At 33.4% G+C, this 17,949-nt stretch overlaps 1 protein-coding gene across 2 annotated transcripts in view; it reads left to right on the top strand.

The window, feature by feature from the left end:
- The first annotated feature begins 666 nt into the window (after window positions 1–666).
- CHD9 (chromodomain helicase DNA binding protein 9) overlaps window positions 667–17,949 on the top strand; it is a 174,097-nt gene continuing 156,814 nt past the window's right edge. For both annotated transcript variants that reach the window (XM_044664150.1, XM_044664149.1), the window contains exon 1: window positions 667–2,112. In XM_044664150.1, the coding sequence (XP_044520085.1) occupies window positions 667–2,112 (1,446 nt within the window). The remainder of the gene's footprint in view (window positions 2,113–17,949) is intronic.

Here is a 17,949-nt window from a genome sequence, read left to right as displayed (position 1 = left end):
TCTTTTTGAGTTTCTACAATAAAATTCTATTAATTATCATTAGTTCTTGATCATAGAAATTACTGTTAGGCAATTCTTTATCAATAAAATTATCATTTGTATTACATTATCATATTATACACTTTTATATTTTGAAATTTTTATTTTTATGACTAAAACATCAGAAAAGAGAGGTTTTTTTTTCTCCAGTTTAGGCAAGGTGCATCTTTCCTGATGGCGAGTTAAGATGGTTTTATGTTCTAAACTTTAAATTCTATACTTATTCCAAAAACATGAAGTTCAAAATGATATCAATATAAATGCATATAGTGATTTCATCTCTGACAAATTATTTCATATTGGGGATGCTGAGTTATTTATCATGAATCATTCTGTAACATAAAAGTGCTATATTTTGAGATTTAAATTTAAAACATATATAATCTTTTCACAGTCCATTAGCTATAATTTATTTATATAATTGTTGAAAAGCTTATATTAAATGTGAATTTTTTTGCTTTTTTTCTATTAGAATTATGACATGCCATGATGTCCTGTCTCCGGAGCAATAATAAACATTGACATGCCTTGGATCAGTTAGTTGATGACCTCTGTTCCTACTCATTACAAAGAGGCTAAATCTATTACATTTGGAGTGAACGATTCAAGTGGCCTAGAATTTTCAAGATGACTGATCCAATGATGGACTTCTTTGATGATGCCAATCTTTTTGGTGAGACTTTAGAAGATTTGTCAGATGATGCCTTTGTACAACCAGGACCTGTTTCACTTGTTGATGAATTGAACTTGGGTGTAGAATTTGAACCTTTGCACATAGATTCATTGAACCATGTCCAGGATACTCAAACACCACAGAAGATGACTGATTTTGAGCAGTTAAATCAGTTCGAGCCACTGAAACTTCACCAAGTTAATCAGTCATTCAATAGCCCAGTGGAAAATGTGTTATCACCACATTCTCAGTTTAATTGTTCCCCAGTCCACCCACCAAATCAATCTAATGGCTTGTTTCCAGATGTTGCTGATGGCAGTCCAATGTGGGGTCATCAGACTAGTGTTTCAAGTCAAAATGGGTCTCCTTTTCACCAACAAGGACACTCGCAGTCTATGCAGCAAAATAAAAGCTTTGTAGCACACCCTGACTTTGCCTTATTTCAGGTCAATGAACAACAGCAACAGTGTACATCACTACAGTCACAACAAAACAGAAATAGTAATAACCCAGGGCAAGAAAATCTAAGCCAAGCCAAAAACTTTATGGAGGTTAATCTTTCTGGTCCACATAGAGTCCATGTTACCCACCCATCTCAAATTCCTAGTGCATCAACTTCACAACAGTCTCTCTCCATGCAACAGTTTTCTCCACCATCAAATGCTTCAGTGCACTTCTGTGGCAATCACCAAGATGGGAATTTTAATGGACAGTCTCCAAATATGACTCCTTGTTCTGTCAATAATTCACAACAGTTTTCTTCACATTATTCCTTCTCCAGTAATCACATATCTCCAAACAGTCTTCTTCAGGCCTCTACAGTTCTTGCATCTAGTCATTCAGCTCATACTTTATCTGATTTTACTGGAAGCAATGCCTTTATAGCTCAGACGGGGACCAAGCAGGAATCTACCCAGCATATTTTAAACTCAAATTCATCTTTGAATTCAAATAATTTTGAAATGTTGCATTCAGCACATCCTCAGGGTAACTTCAGCAGCTCAAAATTATCTCCTGTACACATGAATTTCCCAGATCCTGTTGGTTCTGCTTCTCACATGGGACATTTCAATGATCATGTAGAAACAAATGGTTTTTCATCTCTAGAAGATAATTTACTTCATCAAGTAGGATCTCAAACTGAGGAATTCACAGGACTTGATCCAGAAGATCTTCTTCAGGAGGGTCTCCTTCCCCAATTTGATGACTCAGCATTTGGGCAAGATAGTTCAAGTCATGTTTTAGAACATGACCTTGATCCACAACTTACCCCACAGCTTTTAACACAACCTCCAGATGTGGCTCGAACTCAGTCTCAAAGTCAGGTACACTCGTGGCATTTGTCAGTTTCTAATCATCAACACTCACATGACAGAGAACATTCATCCTTGCAACACCAGGTATGTAGTTTTCAACTTTTTTTTTAAACAGTTTTTGGACAGTGTGTGTCTTCTTAAGTTTTAATTTCTTTTTTCTCAGAGGCATTCAGTGTTATTAAGCATTTCTGGTTTTTGTTTTTGTTTTTTTTGTAGTACTCAGTTAAATGAATATGTGATTTTTATTATCAATTTTATTCTTATAACTTTTCACTTGGAAATGATTCATTGATTGTCTCATAGCAATAAATACACTAAACTCTTGGCATCTATTTTAAGAAAATTTAAAACATAATTTTAAGATCTTGCCTTTAAATTTATAAGTGGATTATACCAAGACACTTTATTATGACTTCCTGCCATGCTGATAGTTAAGAATTTCAAAGGTGTTTGTCTGTGATGTTAGCATATGAGATGCCAAGAACTCTAAGACATACATAATTTTGAAATAAAAATGATCACCAATATTTTTTCATTTTTAAAAAAGCAATGATGTGCTTGAAAATGTCTCAAACTATTTCTTTCCATGGGGTTAAGTTCTAGGTCAAATGTGAATAAAATTTGTTGATATAGAAAGTTAACGAATTATTTCAATGAGATAAATGTGCCCCTCTGTCATCCTTAAAATTTTTTTCATATGATTCCAAGTTCTAATGTTTTTATTTCTCCTCAAGGGTTTTTAAAACATTATTTTAGTTATCTTCATAGAAGGGGAAATGAGAGGGAATTTGACTAAATAAATATTAGATTTTCTTCCACTGTGGAAGGGCCTATAATCAGGAAGGCTTGAGTTTGAATCATGCTTCACACACTTATTAGTTGTGTAACTCTGGTTAACTCAGCCACTATTTGTCTCAATTCTCTCATCTGTAAAATGGGGATAATAATAGTATCTATTTTCCAAGTTGCTGTGAGGATCAAACAAAACAATAATTATAAAACACTTAGCATAGTGCCTGGCACATAATGAACAATATATAAACATTAACCATTACTTATTGATATAGACGATTTCTTTAGTAGTTTGACAAGCCAGAATATAATTAGAAGTTGGTGAGACTTTGCAACCTTTAATTTTATTTTTCTGTCTTGTTTCCATTTTACTTCAAACAAGACTACTATTTTTTCTATGAATGTTTTCATAGTTAATAAACAAGAAATAATGAACTCTGAGGTTTTTTTAATTATAGCATTTATTAGATGAAACTTATAAAGTATTTGCTTAATTTTTTCTGTAGAGTAGCAGCACCTTACTTAAGTTAACATGCTGTCTAGGAGAAATACCTCCTGTTAGTTACTACTAGAATTATTCTTTTCCTTAACAGATATTTCAGGCACCATTTTGAATGTCTCTATATAGAGAGTTGAGGAAAAAATAGTTCCTTAGAAATGATTAGCTATATTTATATGTCAAACCTTGATTTAATTTATAATATTTCTTCTTACCTCAGGCAAATATATAATACCAAGTATAATAGAACAGCAAGAAATCTGTACTAATTGTTAAAAACAGTACTTATACAATAAAAAAATATATTTTCTACTTTAAAAAGGTAGCAGGGTGTTGTAGCAGTTAGATGAAATGTAAGTATATGAAAAGCAGTGCCAATTACATGAGAGAAATATGCATATTTAAACATTATATATGCTACCAGTTCTTATCAATTTTTAAACAAAGGAAATTTAGGTGCACATAAAGCATTATATTTTGCTTTATTTGTTTTTACTTTATAATATCATGAGCTCTTTTATTTTATGAAATGGAAATTTAGTGACATAATATTAGAGACATCGTTAGATCTGCTAATGTTTGAAAAATATTTATAAGATTTAAAATTTTCTATTTGTGCTGCAGTGAAAATGGTACATGGCATAGTTGATGTAATAGAAATAGCTATCAAAGCACCGAGTAGCATTTCCAAGACAATCCTGATCCATGCAACTTTGTTAGTCATTGTATACTTGTGAGATTAATGCTTTCATATGCTTGTCATAATTGTACCTTTCCCATTTCTTCTGAGGAAATGAGTTATTAAAATGTTTCCCCATCACCTTGTCTTTCTAAAATCATAGAAAAAGTGAATGTTGAGCAGCTTATAATGTAGTAAAGTATACTTTTTCTTTCATTGTTGTCAGGGTAGGGAAGGGAGAATTCAACAGTCATATAGTAAGGGATTTGTGAACTAAAAATGATTTTAAATGTACCTATATTTTACTGGATACATTTATCCAGTAGACATGAAAATTTTTTATTATTCACATGACATTTAAAATATGTAGCAGTGATTCCCAAAGTGGGCACCACCACCCCCTGCAGTGGGTGTTGCAGCGATCCAGAGGGGCGGTGATGGCCACAGGTGCATTTGGGGGCAGTGAATAACTGTAAGGGGGCGGTGATAGTATGTGACAGGGGGCGCTGAGTAATATTTTATAAGTTTTAACTCAATTTTTGTTAGTTTGTTGATAAAATTTGTTTTACTACAACAGAAATTTATCAACAAACACCGAAACCAATTTAAAAAGTGTATTCCTACTTTTAAAAGTTTGTTGACTATTAATAGGACTGGCATTTGTGAATTCCTTGAAGGATCAAGTTATGCCAATTGATGTGATACACTTTTTTTTATCCATAGGCAAAGGAAACATGACAGAAACTTTTATTTGAAAGCAAATTTTTAATATGAACTTGTAGTTATGCAAAATTAATTTAACAGAAAGGATAAATTGTAGTAATTTTTTTAAACCCTTAACTTCTGTGTATTGGGCTCCTAGGTGGAAGAGTGGTAAGGGTGGGCAATGGGGGTCAAGTGACTTGCCCAGGGTCACACAGCTGGGAAATGTCTGAGGCTGGCTTTGAACCTAGGACCTGCCGTCTCTAGGCCTGATTCTCAATCCACTGAGCTACCCACCTGCCCCCTGTAGTAAAATTTTTAAAAATTTGTGCCTATTGATATACCTGTTCTTTCTGATATTTAAAGGAAAGGATATATCCTTTCATTTTGATAGTATAATTCTAACATAGATTTGTATTTAATCTTTTTGCTTTGACTTTATTGACATTGTTATAGTTGTAGTTATTTTGCTTTCTTTACTACACATCATTTCTTTCTTTTCTTTTTTTTAAACCCTTACCTTCCACAAGGCAGTAGAGTTGTAAGGTCTAGATAGTGAGGGTTAAGTGACTTGCCCAGGGCCACATAGCTAAGAAGTGTCTGAGGCCAAATTTAAACCTAGAATTTCCCACCTGTAGGCCTGGCTCTCAGTCCACTGAGCCACCAACTGCCCCCTGTATCATTTCATACAATTAATCACTTTTTAGGTCATAATCTAAATTTGTCTTTCTTTCCAATGCAGTAATATTTCATTTTATTCACAATCTTAACATGTTCTTCTGGTCTTCCAATTCACTGAGCACATATTTTGTTTCTAGCTTTTTGTAATCACTAAGATTGCTAAGAATCTTGCTGTATATATTTGTCTTCTTTTTCTTTCTTTCTTTTTTTGGGTGAGGGACAGCTATACATGACTCCTTAAAAGATAGCTGCAGTATTAACATAACTTTTTTAAAGTCCTTGCTAATATTTTAAGTTAATTGTTAACTTTTTCTCAAAATACAGATAAATTACTTATATCTAACGGTTCACTTTTCTTTTGAACCATAAAATATTCCTTACAAAGGCAGCTTATTATATGGGCTTGAGTTCCTTTTTTTAAAATCCATAATCCTAGATTGAAAATGTAAGGAAAATAATTAAAAAGAAGTGTAGAAGGTAGCTGTTGATGACTAAAGTTCACCTTTTTGGCTTGCCTGTATCAAGTGTTCAAAAAGTGAGTGGGTATAAGTTTAATTTTTCCTATAGGTGGGTGATAATAAGTTTAGTGACTGCCATTGTTGCTCTTTGCATGTGTTGATAGTTTAACCTTTGATCTGTCAGGATATTTTCTTTCTAAATGGAATGAGAAGCCCTGAAAAAGCTATGAGACTATTTCTACTCTTAGATAATGATTTTTCTGAAGGTGTTTGGATGTTAGAGAACTAACTGCTCCCAATATTTAAAGTGTGAGAGTGTGAAATTCTTCCAATGTTAGAGCAGTGATAATACTCAGTAGAGCATCTGCCTTGCTAACCATTTTTATGAGTTGCTTTATTTGGAAATTGCATTTCTTATATGTTTAATATTATTTTCAAAGTTCTACTAATCTTTCTGAAATATCTGCACACTTTATAAATTGACCCATTCTGTATAGTCATTTGGCATAACCAGGATTATAACTTACCACTTCAACTATCTTGTAAAAGTATTAGCTTTCTCATTGTAAAAAGTATTCATATGATAGCAGAGAGCAATTCTAGCATTAAGGGCAACTCATTTGTATAGATTAACCTAGTATATTGATTTTACTTGAAAATTATGGATTCTTTCTCTAGCTGGAAGGTATAGGTTTTTATGTACTATCACCAAAAGAGATAATTAAATAATACTGAAAGTGTTTTATTTTATCTATTATATGCATATTACCTTAAGAGGTAATGTGGTATAGGGGATAGATAATTAGCTTTGGAGTCAGGAAGAAGGATTCAGATTCTGCCTCTTACATATACTGACTCAGAATAACCTCAGTGCTTCCAGGTAACTCTATAAATCCTAGATTAGATACAGACCTATTTTGGCACAGGAGTTTTTTCTTTCATTTAGGAGTTTCCTGCCAAGTGAAATCATAGTTCAAATTTTTAAAAAATTTTCTATTAAGTAGATGTTGGGAGACATTATTTTTTAGATCTGATTATAATTCACTTTGATTTTAATAGAACAATCTATGTGCATTGGTAAAATAACAAAAGATTAATCAGTTTGAAGTACCATTATTAGGAAAGAAACTAGAAAGGGCACTGAACTTGGAGCCTCACAACTTGGATTTAATTCTTTACTGCCACTTATTAGCTTTTTTTTAACCTTGGCACTTGAACTTTGAGTCATCTTTTTATTGTTAGTTTGTTCATGAACTCTTCGTTCAACCAGAGATATATTTTAGGTGGTATAACAAAATTAGTTTTTATATCTATTTTAAAACTTTTTAAAACTTTGTAAAAATGTTCTTTTTCCTTTAAGATAATTTAATTGAGGTAAGTTTTCTTGTTAAGACATTGGAAGCAGATTCCTTAAGAGATAAGTTAGCTAGGTAACAGTAATTTTTATTGGATGTAAATAAATTTAAATAACTCTTAATAAGAAAGAGGAAAAAACTAAAAAGAAAAATGGAACTTTTTTTCTTTCTCTGGGTGTAGGAAGATTCAAAAGGAACATATTTTCCATATGCCACCTCAAATAACTTATAGAGGACAGAGACCATTTGTAATTAAGACAAAGAAATCTACCTGCTGAGAAAACAATACAACTTAGGATGTTTTGATGCTGCTTTGATAGCCTCAAGGTTAAGGAAAACTTACCTATAAGCCATTATTCAGGTTGTATTATTAAAGGAAACATTAAGAATGAAAATTTTAATAATGAGGAGTATAGTATCATTTATATCTTTAAGATATATTTTGTTCTCTTTGAAAGTAATGGGTAGTTTTCTATTGTTAGGTTATTTTATATATTTTTTATGTATTTATGGTAAAAACATAACTAATCTGTACATGCTTGACTGGGAAGCTCTAAATCTTGTGTAAATCATGTATCAAGCTACTTTATACTACATGCCTGTGGTATCATTGCCACCTGCTGGTCATACATAAAAATTGCAGATTCAGGTTTTGGTTTGCTTAATGTCTATTTCCTTCATAAACTCCTATTTTTATTCATCATCCCATCATGAAGATGTAGCTAACCTATGAGTATAAGCTTTGTAAAGCCCAACCAACATTGTAAGACTTCAAGTGTGGAAGATGATGGAGCTTGTCTCTGCCATCTAGCATTCAGCCTACTTTGAGCCTGTTTGGAAAGGATGATTGCCAACTTAGACACAAGAGATATGTTTTGCAATCTTAGCACCTTTAAATTCTCTTTTTCTTATTAACTCTGTCATCCACAAACACAAACTTTTCAATATATAAAGAGAAGCTAATACAAGAGGCTTATTTATTTGAAACTGTGAACTTCAATTGCATAATTTCTTTTGAAAAAAGTATATATTAAATTTAACAAAATTGTTATAAAATTGTATTGTTTATGTCCTCTTCTGAATTCTTATTTTTTCCATGTATTTTAACTTTTTTGTTATGTTCTTTTATTTGTTTTTCTAATTACATTTCTAGATTATCTACTAATCCCCCTCCATTCCCATCCACAAATAGATGCCTTCTCTTCTATCAAATAAGTATAAAACGAAGCAGATAACATTGGTCATTCATGTTCTAAAACATGTATCTGTTAAATGCCTCTATCCCATTAGATATCTGCAAAGAGGAAACTTCAAGGCGTCGTTCATTTGAAGTCATAACTGGCTACTGTGCTGATCAGTTCCAATATTTTTTAAGTTATTTTCCTTCATTGCAGTTAATTTGTTATTGTATACATTTTTCTGGTTTTGTTCATCTACAACCATTCAAACAAGTCTTAATTTTCTCTGAATCCATATTTGCCATTTCTTACAACATAATATCTCATATATGCATTTTATTCAGCCATTTAACTGATGCTTGTCTGCTTCCACAACAGTTCTTAAAGGCCATGTACTAAATTGAAGATATGTAGTTAACACCAGTAAAGAATGGTGCCAACACTAAATATCTAAATAGTGCCCATATCAAAATCACTATTGAAATGAAAATAATAAGTCACTTATAAATGAGTGAAAGAAAACTTCAGACTGATGTACTCAGCCATTTAATGTTAGTGTTTTTCTGGCACACTTCATATTTTAGCTATATTTCTTCTTTGGAACTTCAGAATATATCTTCATTTCTATAAATAATGTGTGCACTCATGGCTTTAGCCATTTGGCCTTTATTGAGTTTCTGTTGTGTACAAGTCTCTGTCTTAGTTACTACAGTCCAGCGATGCCTTTGAGGAACTTATAGGAGTGATGAGACAAACACTATAATACAAGGTAGAATACAACTATCATAAGAGAAGTAAAAGAAACGGCCTATCTGAAGATAGGGAGCTGAGTCAGAAAGTCAGAAGCTAAGAATTCTAAACACCTGTGTTCAAATCTTGTTTCTGAAACTGGTTGTGTGACCTTGGGCAAGTTACTTAATCTTTCACTACTCCAAGCAATTCTTAAATATTACAAATTGCAAAGAAAGAATCAATTTGTATTGATAGAGTTGGCTCTATTAGCTGAGAGTTCCCTATACAAATGAAATCAAATGTCTAGTCAAAAGAAATGAAGGGAGGTGTTGGTACAAAGTACTATAGAAGCCCTAACCACACGCATTTATTAAGCCCCTACTACCTGAAAGGCACTATGCTAAGAATCCTTATCCTCAGGAAATCTTATATTTTAATAAGGGGAAACAACATTTATATATACATATGTCTACAAAATAAGCAAAGGTGGTTGTAGGAGACTAGGTGCCATTTCAAAAGAGGAATATATATTGTTGAATGAAATCAAAAGAGATTTGATGAGAGATGGAGTATTTCAGCTGAGTCTTGAACAAAAAAGAACAGTTCCCTTTTATGTTAATTTGAAGTTTATAAATACAAGCTGATTTAGTGAAATGGAATCAGGAAACTGGGTTCAAATCACAATTCTAGCACTTACTATCTCTGACCATGGGTAAATCAATACACCTCTCTAAATCATAGTTTATTCACCTGATGAATGGGGTGAATAATACCTGGTCTGCTTACATCACAGATTTGTTATGGGGAATACTTCAATGGAGCAATGATTTCATCAAAGTAGATATTCCCTTCAATGAAGTAGATTGCTGCCAGTCCATGTCTGCCCTTCCTTTTTTACTCTTGACCATTTCTTACCATAAATCCACCAATTTCCACCCATCATCGTAAGGAACTTTCTTAAGTTTTCTGGACTTAGTAGTATACCAGTGGAGTGTGTATTGTCCAAGTCTTACCTCTATCCCATCTGGACAAATCACTTTAAATTCTCAATGGCTCTGGTTACTCTCTTCAGACCACAAGATATTAATACTTTGGAAGGACTTCTCTATAATCCATTGAAATCATAGAGGGGGAAAGGGAGAAAAATAGAATATATGAGCGCATATCCTAATAGTTGAATTATGTGGGTTGTCTATAAACAACTTCACATCAAAGTCTGAAAAACAGGAATCTGGATCCACTTATTTTTTTCTTAAAGTAGTTAGACCAGGGGTCAGCAATGTATGGCTCTCTTTTAAGGGCCAGATATGGCTCTTTCTGCGGAAGCCATGAAGTCAATTTTTTTTTTCAGGCGCTGTTACAGGAGCGCGCACTGTGAACACTATATGGCTCTCACAAAATTACATTTTAAAAAATATGGCGTTTATGGCTCTCACAGCCAAAAAGGTTTCCGACCCCTGAGTTAGACTATTCTTTTTAATTAACTGATTTCTCATTTAAGAGGTTCTATAAACATCTAGGCTTAATGTACTAAGGATTCAAAAAACTCAAATGAATATATGATCTCATCAATTTGGAAGTTCCCTCAACATTACAAATTGCAACCTATCTTTTCCTGCCATCTCCTCTGACTCTTATCCATGTCCTTCCAAAACCCCATCACCAGAATAAGGGATAGTGCCCATCAACAAACTGAGGAGTTCTTCCAAACTTTCTTTTGATATCTCAAGGGCTCCAGTGGAGCAGGCTTGACTGTTTATCTGTCATTCCTCATTTTTGCCACATGATCAGCCAGTCTTCTCATTCTATTACTCAAGTCTTTGGTGACATCTTTTAATACCTTTTCTTTTTTGGAGCCTATTCACACCCACTATATGCCTTTCTATTACCTTCTCTGATATTTATCTTTAGTACTTCTAAGATAGTTGTGTTCTAGGTCTCACTGCCCTATAGCAGCATTACTAAAATGTTTATACTGAAAAGAGAGGTCTTTGTTATTATAGGGAGCTTCAGTTTAGTAAAAGTGTTACTGTTTCCCAACAGCAGTCCAGCCTGTTCCCCTTGTCAACTCTGGGCCCAGTTCCCTGTCCATCTGTATTGTCAGATACATATACTGTTGGCCAAGTGTCATAGTGTTTCATTCAGATGCATGTTGAAATCTGACATTTGTAATTCTTTGGATCTTTTCTGTGTGAACGGACAAGCCAAACTCCTTTGAGTAATTACAGTTCTCTTATAAGAGGCTCTACCTTGTCTTGGGACTTGATGACATCAATAGTGTCATCTGTAAATAGGAGCCAGAATATCTCATCATCCACAGGGAATCCTTTTTCTATATGGACTCTACATTGAATCTCCATCACAATGGCAAATATTTCTGGTGAGCATATATCTCCCTGTTTTATGCCTTAGCTGACATTTATTATCACAGAATCATTAAAACAGGACTAATTTTGTTGTTATATCTTCCAAGAAACTTTAAATGATCTTTAATAGTCAGAGGCACAAAGCTCTACTAACTTATGTTTTTGGAATAAAACAATAAAATAGTGGGGTTTTGTATTTGCCACACCTTTCAGTCAGTTATCTTAAATTATGGTCTACTAGAAAGTATCATTTAAAAAAACTTTCCTTCTCATACTTTTATCAAAGTATGTTACATTGTAGATTATTCTTCTTTTAAAAGTTGTAGAGAGGAGAAAGAAGATATGTGCGTCAGCATTATCTTGGTCACAATTTTTAGTAATAATTTTAAGATTTTTTTCCCAAAACTTTTGGTATCCTCCTGTCTTTCAAATAATTTGAGAACTTAACAAGTAATTTCTCCATTTTACCATTGTGAGTTTAGGAACCCTCAGAATTGTTTTTAGCATTGATCTTCTCTGTGAACATTTGATCTAATCTAATCATTTTTCTCATTTCTTTTTTTTTCCCCTTCAGTATCTTTTCTAGTTCCCTTGCTGCTTATCTTGGTCAGTGATGTTAGATGCCAGATATGGTGACTCCACTATTCTTGCTATAAGAAATCTTTTTAGGGTTTTTTTTTAATTATTGTTTTCAATTGATTTCCTGCTTGCCTTCAGTTTCATTCTTAAATGGATGACCTGGTTCAGTTGAGTCTCTCACTTAGCTTTCATTAAACTTATTTTTCTCTCCACTACTTCTTATTATAACTAAATTGATTTTATTTATAACCTACTACTCTTTTGCTCCCTCAATACAAATGTTGCCTTTGATTATCATACTTCTCTGTTTGGTAGGAAGATAAAGTGTTAAGCTAACTGAAGTGGTTTCTGGGACCTTTTGTTCTCCTTGTTATAGCAATTGATTTATACTGGTTAAGCTTATTTAAGACACTATTATAATCTATATAATAATATATGTAATCTATATATGTAAAATATGTATAATAACATATATAATATGAGGGAGAGCTGCTATTTTGAAAAGGATCCAGGGGATATAGTGGACCGAAAGCTCAATATGGATCAGTAGTGTTAGGTGACAGCCAAATAAAGCAAATGCAGTCTTAGGTGTAACTTTTAGAAACAGGGAAGGGATAATCCTACTATAGTTTGCCCTTATAAGGGTTCAACTGGTTTACTTTATTCAGTGCCAGTCACACAGCTTAAGGACACTAATAAAAAACCATAGGGAACCTAGGAAAGGGCAGCCAAGATGACAAATGGCCTTAAGTGGATAATCTATAAGGATCCATTGGAAAAAAAACTGGGTATGTTCAGCTTTCGAAAAAAGAAGAAAAAAAGACTGAGGTTTGGGGGATGACGTGGTAGGTTTGTTCAACTATTTGAAGAATTGTCATATAGAAAAAAAAGATTATACTTTGTTTTTTTTGGCCCCAGTAGGCAGAACCAGGAGCAATAGGTAAAAGTTACAAAGCTACCAATTTAGGCTTGGTGTCAGAAGGAACTTCTAATAATAAGAGCTGTTCAAGTGTCAGTGTCTTTTCAAACAAGTTGGACAACAAATATTTTTCAGGTATGTTATGTTGGAGATTCCTGTTGTGTATGGGTTAGACTAGATAGCCACTGAGGTCTCTATAATTATGTGATTTTGTGACAGTACTATTCCTAAGGACTCTTCCAGTTAAATCCTTTGATCCATTGTCTAGCAGATTATTGGAAATGATAGCTAGTTGGAAGCAAGTTCCAGATTAGAGGTAGAGATCTAGAAGTGAAGGTGTGAATGAAGTTACCAAAGGAGACAACAGGAAGAGATAGAAGAAAATAGGATTGACTGAACCTTGAGGAAATGACTACACCCTAAGGCAGTGATGGGCAAACTATAGTCTGGGGGCCAGATTGGGGGGGGCCCTGAAATGTTCTATCCCACACACACATTATTCCTAGTCTGACGAATACAATGAGTAGGATACAATACAATGGAACTTTGAAAAAGTTGCCTTAGAAACAGACTGACAGATGAGCATTTCCTTTCCTTTGGCCCCTACTTTAAAAAGTTTGCCCATCACTGTCCTAAGGTATAGGAAAGGAAAATTCATTCAATTTTTATATGTATGGCAGTAGGGAATTAGTAAAGAATAAATACCTACCTTATCAGTTATCATAAGAGAAACAATTGGACAACTTAATTACTTACATCCTTCAGACTTTGAATATAGCCTTATGGTCAAATTGTAGTTAAATTTTTAAAAAGTTTATTACATATCAGTTATGAATTCCTTCTTTTAAGTTACTATCAGAAAAACAATTCAATACTTAAAATTATTTTAAGAGGGCAATTATATTTTAAGTGAAAATTTATAAAATAAATGTATTACAAGTGAATAAAACTAAGATAAGGGCAGGTAGGTGGCACAATGAATAGAATGCTGTTCCTAGAGTCAGGAATCATGAGTTCAAATGTGACCTTAGATACTTACTAAGTGCTCTATGACCCTGGATAAGTTTCTTAACCCTGTTTGCATCAGTTCCTCATCTGTGAAATCAGCTGGAGAAGGAAATGGCAAACCACTTAGTATCTTTGTCAAGAAAACTCCAAATAGGTTCATAAAGAGTCAGTGTTGCTGAAAACTACTGAGCAACAACAACAAAAGTAAAACTATATAGGTAATGTGGTATATTAAGAAGCAAATGATATGGAAGGAAAGTCAAAAGGCCAGATTTTGAGGCTTTCCTCACCTTTTGAAGAAGGACCCTGGGCATACCACTTAATTTTTAAGCTTTAGTTTCCTCAGCTATTAAATGAAATTACTTATACCACTTGTGCCACTGGATTGTTGTATAGAAAGTCAAACAGTTCTGTATGTAAAATGTTTCATAAACATAAAATTCTCAATGATAGGATCACAGATTTAGAGCTAGGAGAGACTTTAGAGGTCCTGAAGACTAACGCTATAATTTTATAGATGAAGAACCTGAGGCCAAGAGAGGTTAAGTCATTTGCTCAGATTTGAAACAAATCTTAGAAGGTGAGTCCCCCAGGTTAACAGATAAGGAAACTGAGGTATAAAGAGGTTAAATGACTTGCCAAAGATCATATAGCTAGTACATTTTTGATGTGAGATTGGAATTTAGGTCTTCCTGACTCCAAACCAAGTAATCTTTCCACTGTTACATAGTATTCCTCAAGTATTCCTGATGTCAAGTCCAGTGCTCTATTTTTAGAATAGTAAATTATTTTTCAAATTTAAAAAAAGGTTTAACTTATAACACTGCACAAAATTATTGGGTTTTAGTGTTTACACAAATAATAAACATTTTTCTGAGTTTATCTTTTTCTGTCTGGTTAACATTTCAGAATTGCATTATGGTATTTCCTTTATAAGCCCTTGAAGTTTGTACATTTTGAACATTTTTCATGGGGTTGCTTTTGGTATTTTTTAAAGTTCTTAGATATCTGACCAGCCAAAACAATCAAATAGGGGTTTTCCCAGATGTTCCTTTTTATTAGCATGTTCAGTTAGGCCACTAGTCTTTGGATTTGTCACTTCCAAGGAGTATTATTTAGTAAAATGTCCTGTAAAACAGAGAAGTTTGTAGAATGGCAGCTACTGGTGAAATATGATCCCACTTATTAGGCTTTGTACTGTATTGCAAAGAGTTGAGCCCTGTGCTGTTTGCCAGGAAACTGAATAACAGAAACAGTAGCTTCCAGGCTATTGGCCTCCTGTATACATACTTAGGGGTGAAGGGTGAACAGGAAGTGGATTCCAGGAAGGGGGAGAAGAGGGTGTTGAGTTAGGGAGCATATCATTCAACAGCAGTTGGTGAGAAATTCGTGGATTAATGCAGAATGTGAAGATCATGTGGGATCCAATCCAAACTAAATAGTAAGTCTAACAAAATTCTTTCCGTTTTTTATGTTTTTATTAGTATAATATACTTCCAAATATCTTAGAATACCGTGCCATCTAGTCAGTATCAACCAGTAAATTTGTTTCCAAACTTGAGTAATTTAAAAGAAGCTTTTGAGAACTACACATGGAGCCATTAATTATTAAATATATAAATGTAGGTTGTCATTATTCTTGTGCATTGAAAAAGCAGTTTTTAAAGCATTTTAAGCCCTGGTAACTGGATCTGTTGGATAGATACAAATAAGTTAAGAAAGGAAAATTCATTGTATTATAATGTAAGAAACCCGATGTTATCAGGGAATAGAAAATGTTGAACAGTACACAATGTGAATATATTCTTCAAAACAGAGTGCCATTCATTCCTGAATAATGTAGCGAGTGAAATATGCTTAAACATAATTAAATTTAGTTGAGTAAAGTTATCTAAATACATAGAAGCATTTTTAATGTCCACATGTTCATTTCTGCCTTAAACCAATAATAGGTATAATAAAATAAGATTAATAATAGTATCTGTGGTGAAAAAAATGTAGCAGTAAGTGGCAATTTAGGCTGATCAGTGAATAGAATGTTGTTATAAAAATTTGATTATATTTTTAAAGCTTTTATGTTGACTTCCTCTAAAGTGAAGATGACACAAACTGATATTTTTAATTAGAGGGATAATGTGCAGATCAAAAAGGTATTGTTTATAACTTTTTTCAGGTTAAAAAGAAAAACTTTTTAAATGCTACCCAGAAGTATTTTGTATTTTTATAGTTTCAGCTTAGAATGTCTTACTGTTGTATAACTAAAGAAAAATAAATGCAAAGCTTGAAAAGTAAAAAAAAGAGAAATGAATATTACTTAATGTTTCATAAAGTACATCTTTAAACTTTTTTAAAATCATTCTCTTTTTTGTTTCCAATTAAATGCTTTTAGTACATTGTATCTCTATGAGTTTTAAGGTTGTTTGTTGTTGTTTTTCATTTTGTCTGATGGCTCTTTTGGAGAGCAAACGTCTCCAGAAGTTTTTTAGAACAACTTTGTTACTTCAGTTTTATGTTGTTATGCATTCTACTCTGCAGATACATACTTTGCACTATGTATAGCTACTCTTTCCAAATGGGAGAATGCTATTTTAGGCAAGTTGAATAGAAACATTTATACAGAATGTCCCAAAAATCTCAATGTAATATTAAGCTTAAAACCGCACTAAGACATTTGGGACACTATTAGACAGTGAACTGTTTCACAACAAGAGTAGTATATTAAAGATTCCGTTTAATAAGCTGTAAGTGGTATTAAGCACTTACTGTGCTATACACTGTGATAGGAACTGGGGATACAATGACAAAAAAAAGTAGTTCTTACTCTTAAGTAGCTGAGAGAAACAGCATGTATGTGGATAAAAACAAAATACACATAAAATAAATACAAAGTAATTTCAAAGGGAAGGGTAGGGTAGAACATACTATTAGGGGAATCTGGAAAGACCTTTTTTAGGGGATGGCATTTGAGGTAGGATTTCTGAGAGGTAGAAGTGAAGAGGAAGAACATTCCAAGCATTTGGGAATGACCACTATAAAAGCTTGTAGTTGAAAGATGAAGTATGTCTAGTGCAATATCAGATACGCCAAAATGCCTACATTGAGAGTTGAATATTTGATTATACATTATGGCAATGTATTGTTAGTCTAGACAGCCAGGTTCAGCCTGATGGTGAAAGACTTTATTTTCATGACTCTGTTTGAAGTTTACTTGGCAAAAATACTGGAGTGGTTTGCTATTTCCTTCACCAGCTTATTTTATAGATGAAGAAACTGAGGCAAACAGGATTAAGTGACTTGCCCAGGGTCACACATCTAGTTAGTGTTTGAAGCTATATTTGACCTTAGAGAGATGAGTCTCCCAGGCTTCAGACTTGGCACTATCCACAGTGCCACCTAATTGCCCTAGAGATTTCTAATATTTAAATTTCTTTAACTTGAGGTTGAAAGGTATTGTTAGAGCCTGAAAGCTGTTTTATTAGTAAATTAAAGGGGAAAAGGCTAATTGGCAGCTTTCTAAATTGAAAATACTACTCAGAGGCATTTAGGTGGTTGAGTGGATTGAGAGCCAGGTCTAGAGATGGGAGGTCCTAGGTTCAAATACGGCCTCAGACACTTCCTAGATGTGTGACTCTAGGCAAGTCACTTTATACCCATTGCCTTGCAACCAGTACATAGTATTGATTCTTTTTTAAATTTAATTTTATTGATTAATTTAAAAAATTTTCCCATGGTTACATGATTCATGTTCTTTTCCTTCCCTCTTCCCACCCCATTCCAATAACCAGTGCACAATTCTACTGGGTTTTACATGTGTCATTGATCAAAACCTATTTCCATATTATTGATATTTGCACTAGGATGATCATTTAGCGTCTACATCCCCAATCATATCCCCATCGGCCCATGCAATCAAACAGTTGTTTTTCTTCTGTGTTTCTGCTCCCACAGTTCTTTCTCTGGATGTGGGTAGCAT

The sequence above is a fragment of the Gracilinanus agilis genome, chromosome 2, assembly GCF_016433145.1.
Source record: "Gracilinanus agilis isolate LMUSP501 chromosome 2, AgileGrace, whole genome shotgun sequence".
Taxonomy (NCBI): Eukaryota; Metazoa; Chordata; class Mammalia; order Didelphimorphia; family Didelphidae; genus Gracilinanus; species Gracilinanus agilis.
The sequence above is the reverse complement of the archived record's forward strand: the minus strand, read 5'-3'. Positions and strand labels throughout refer to the sequence as shown.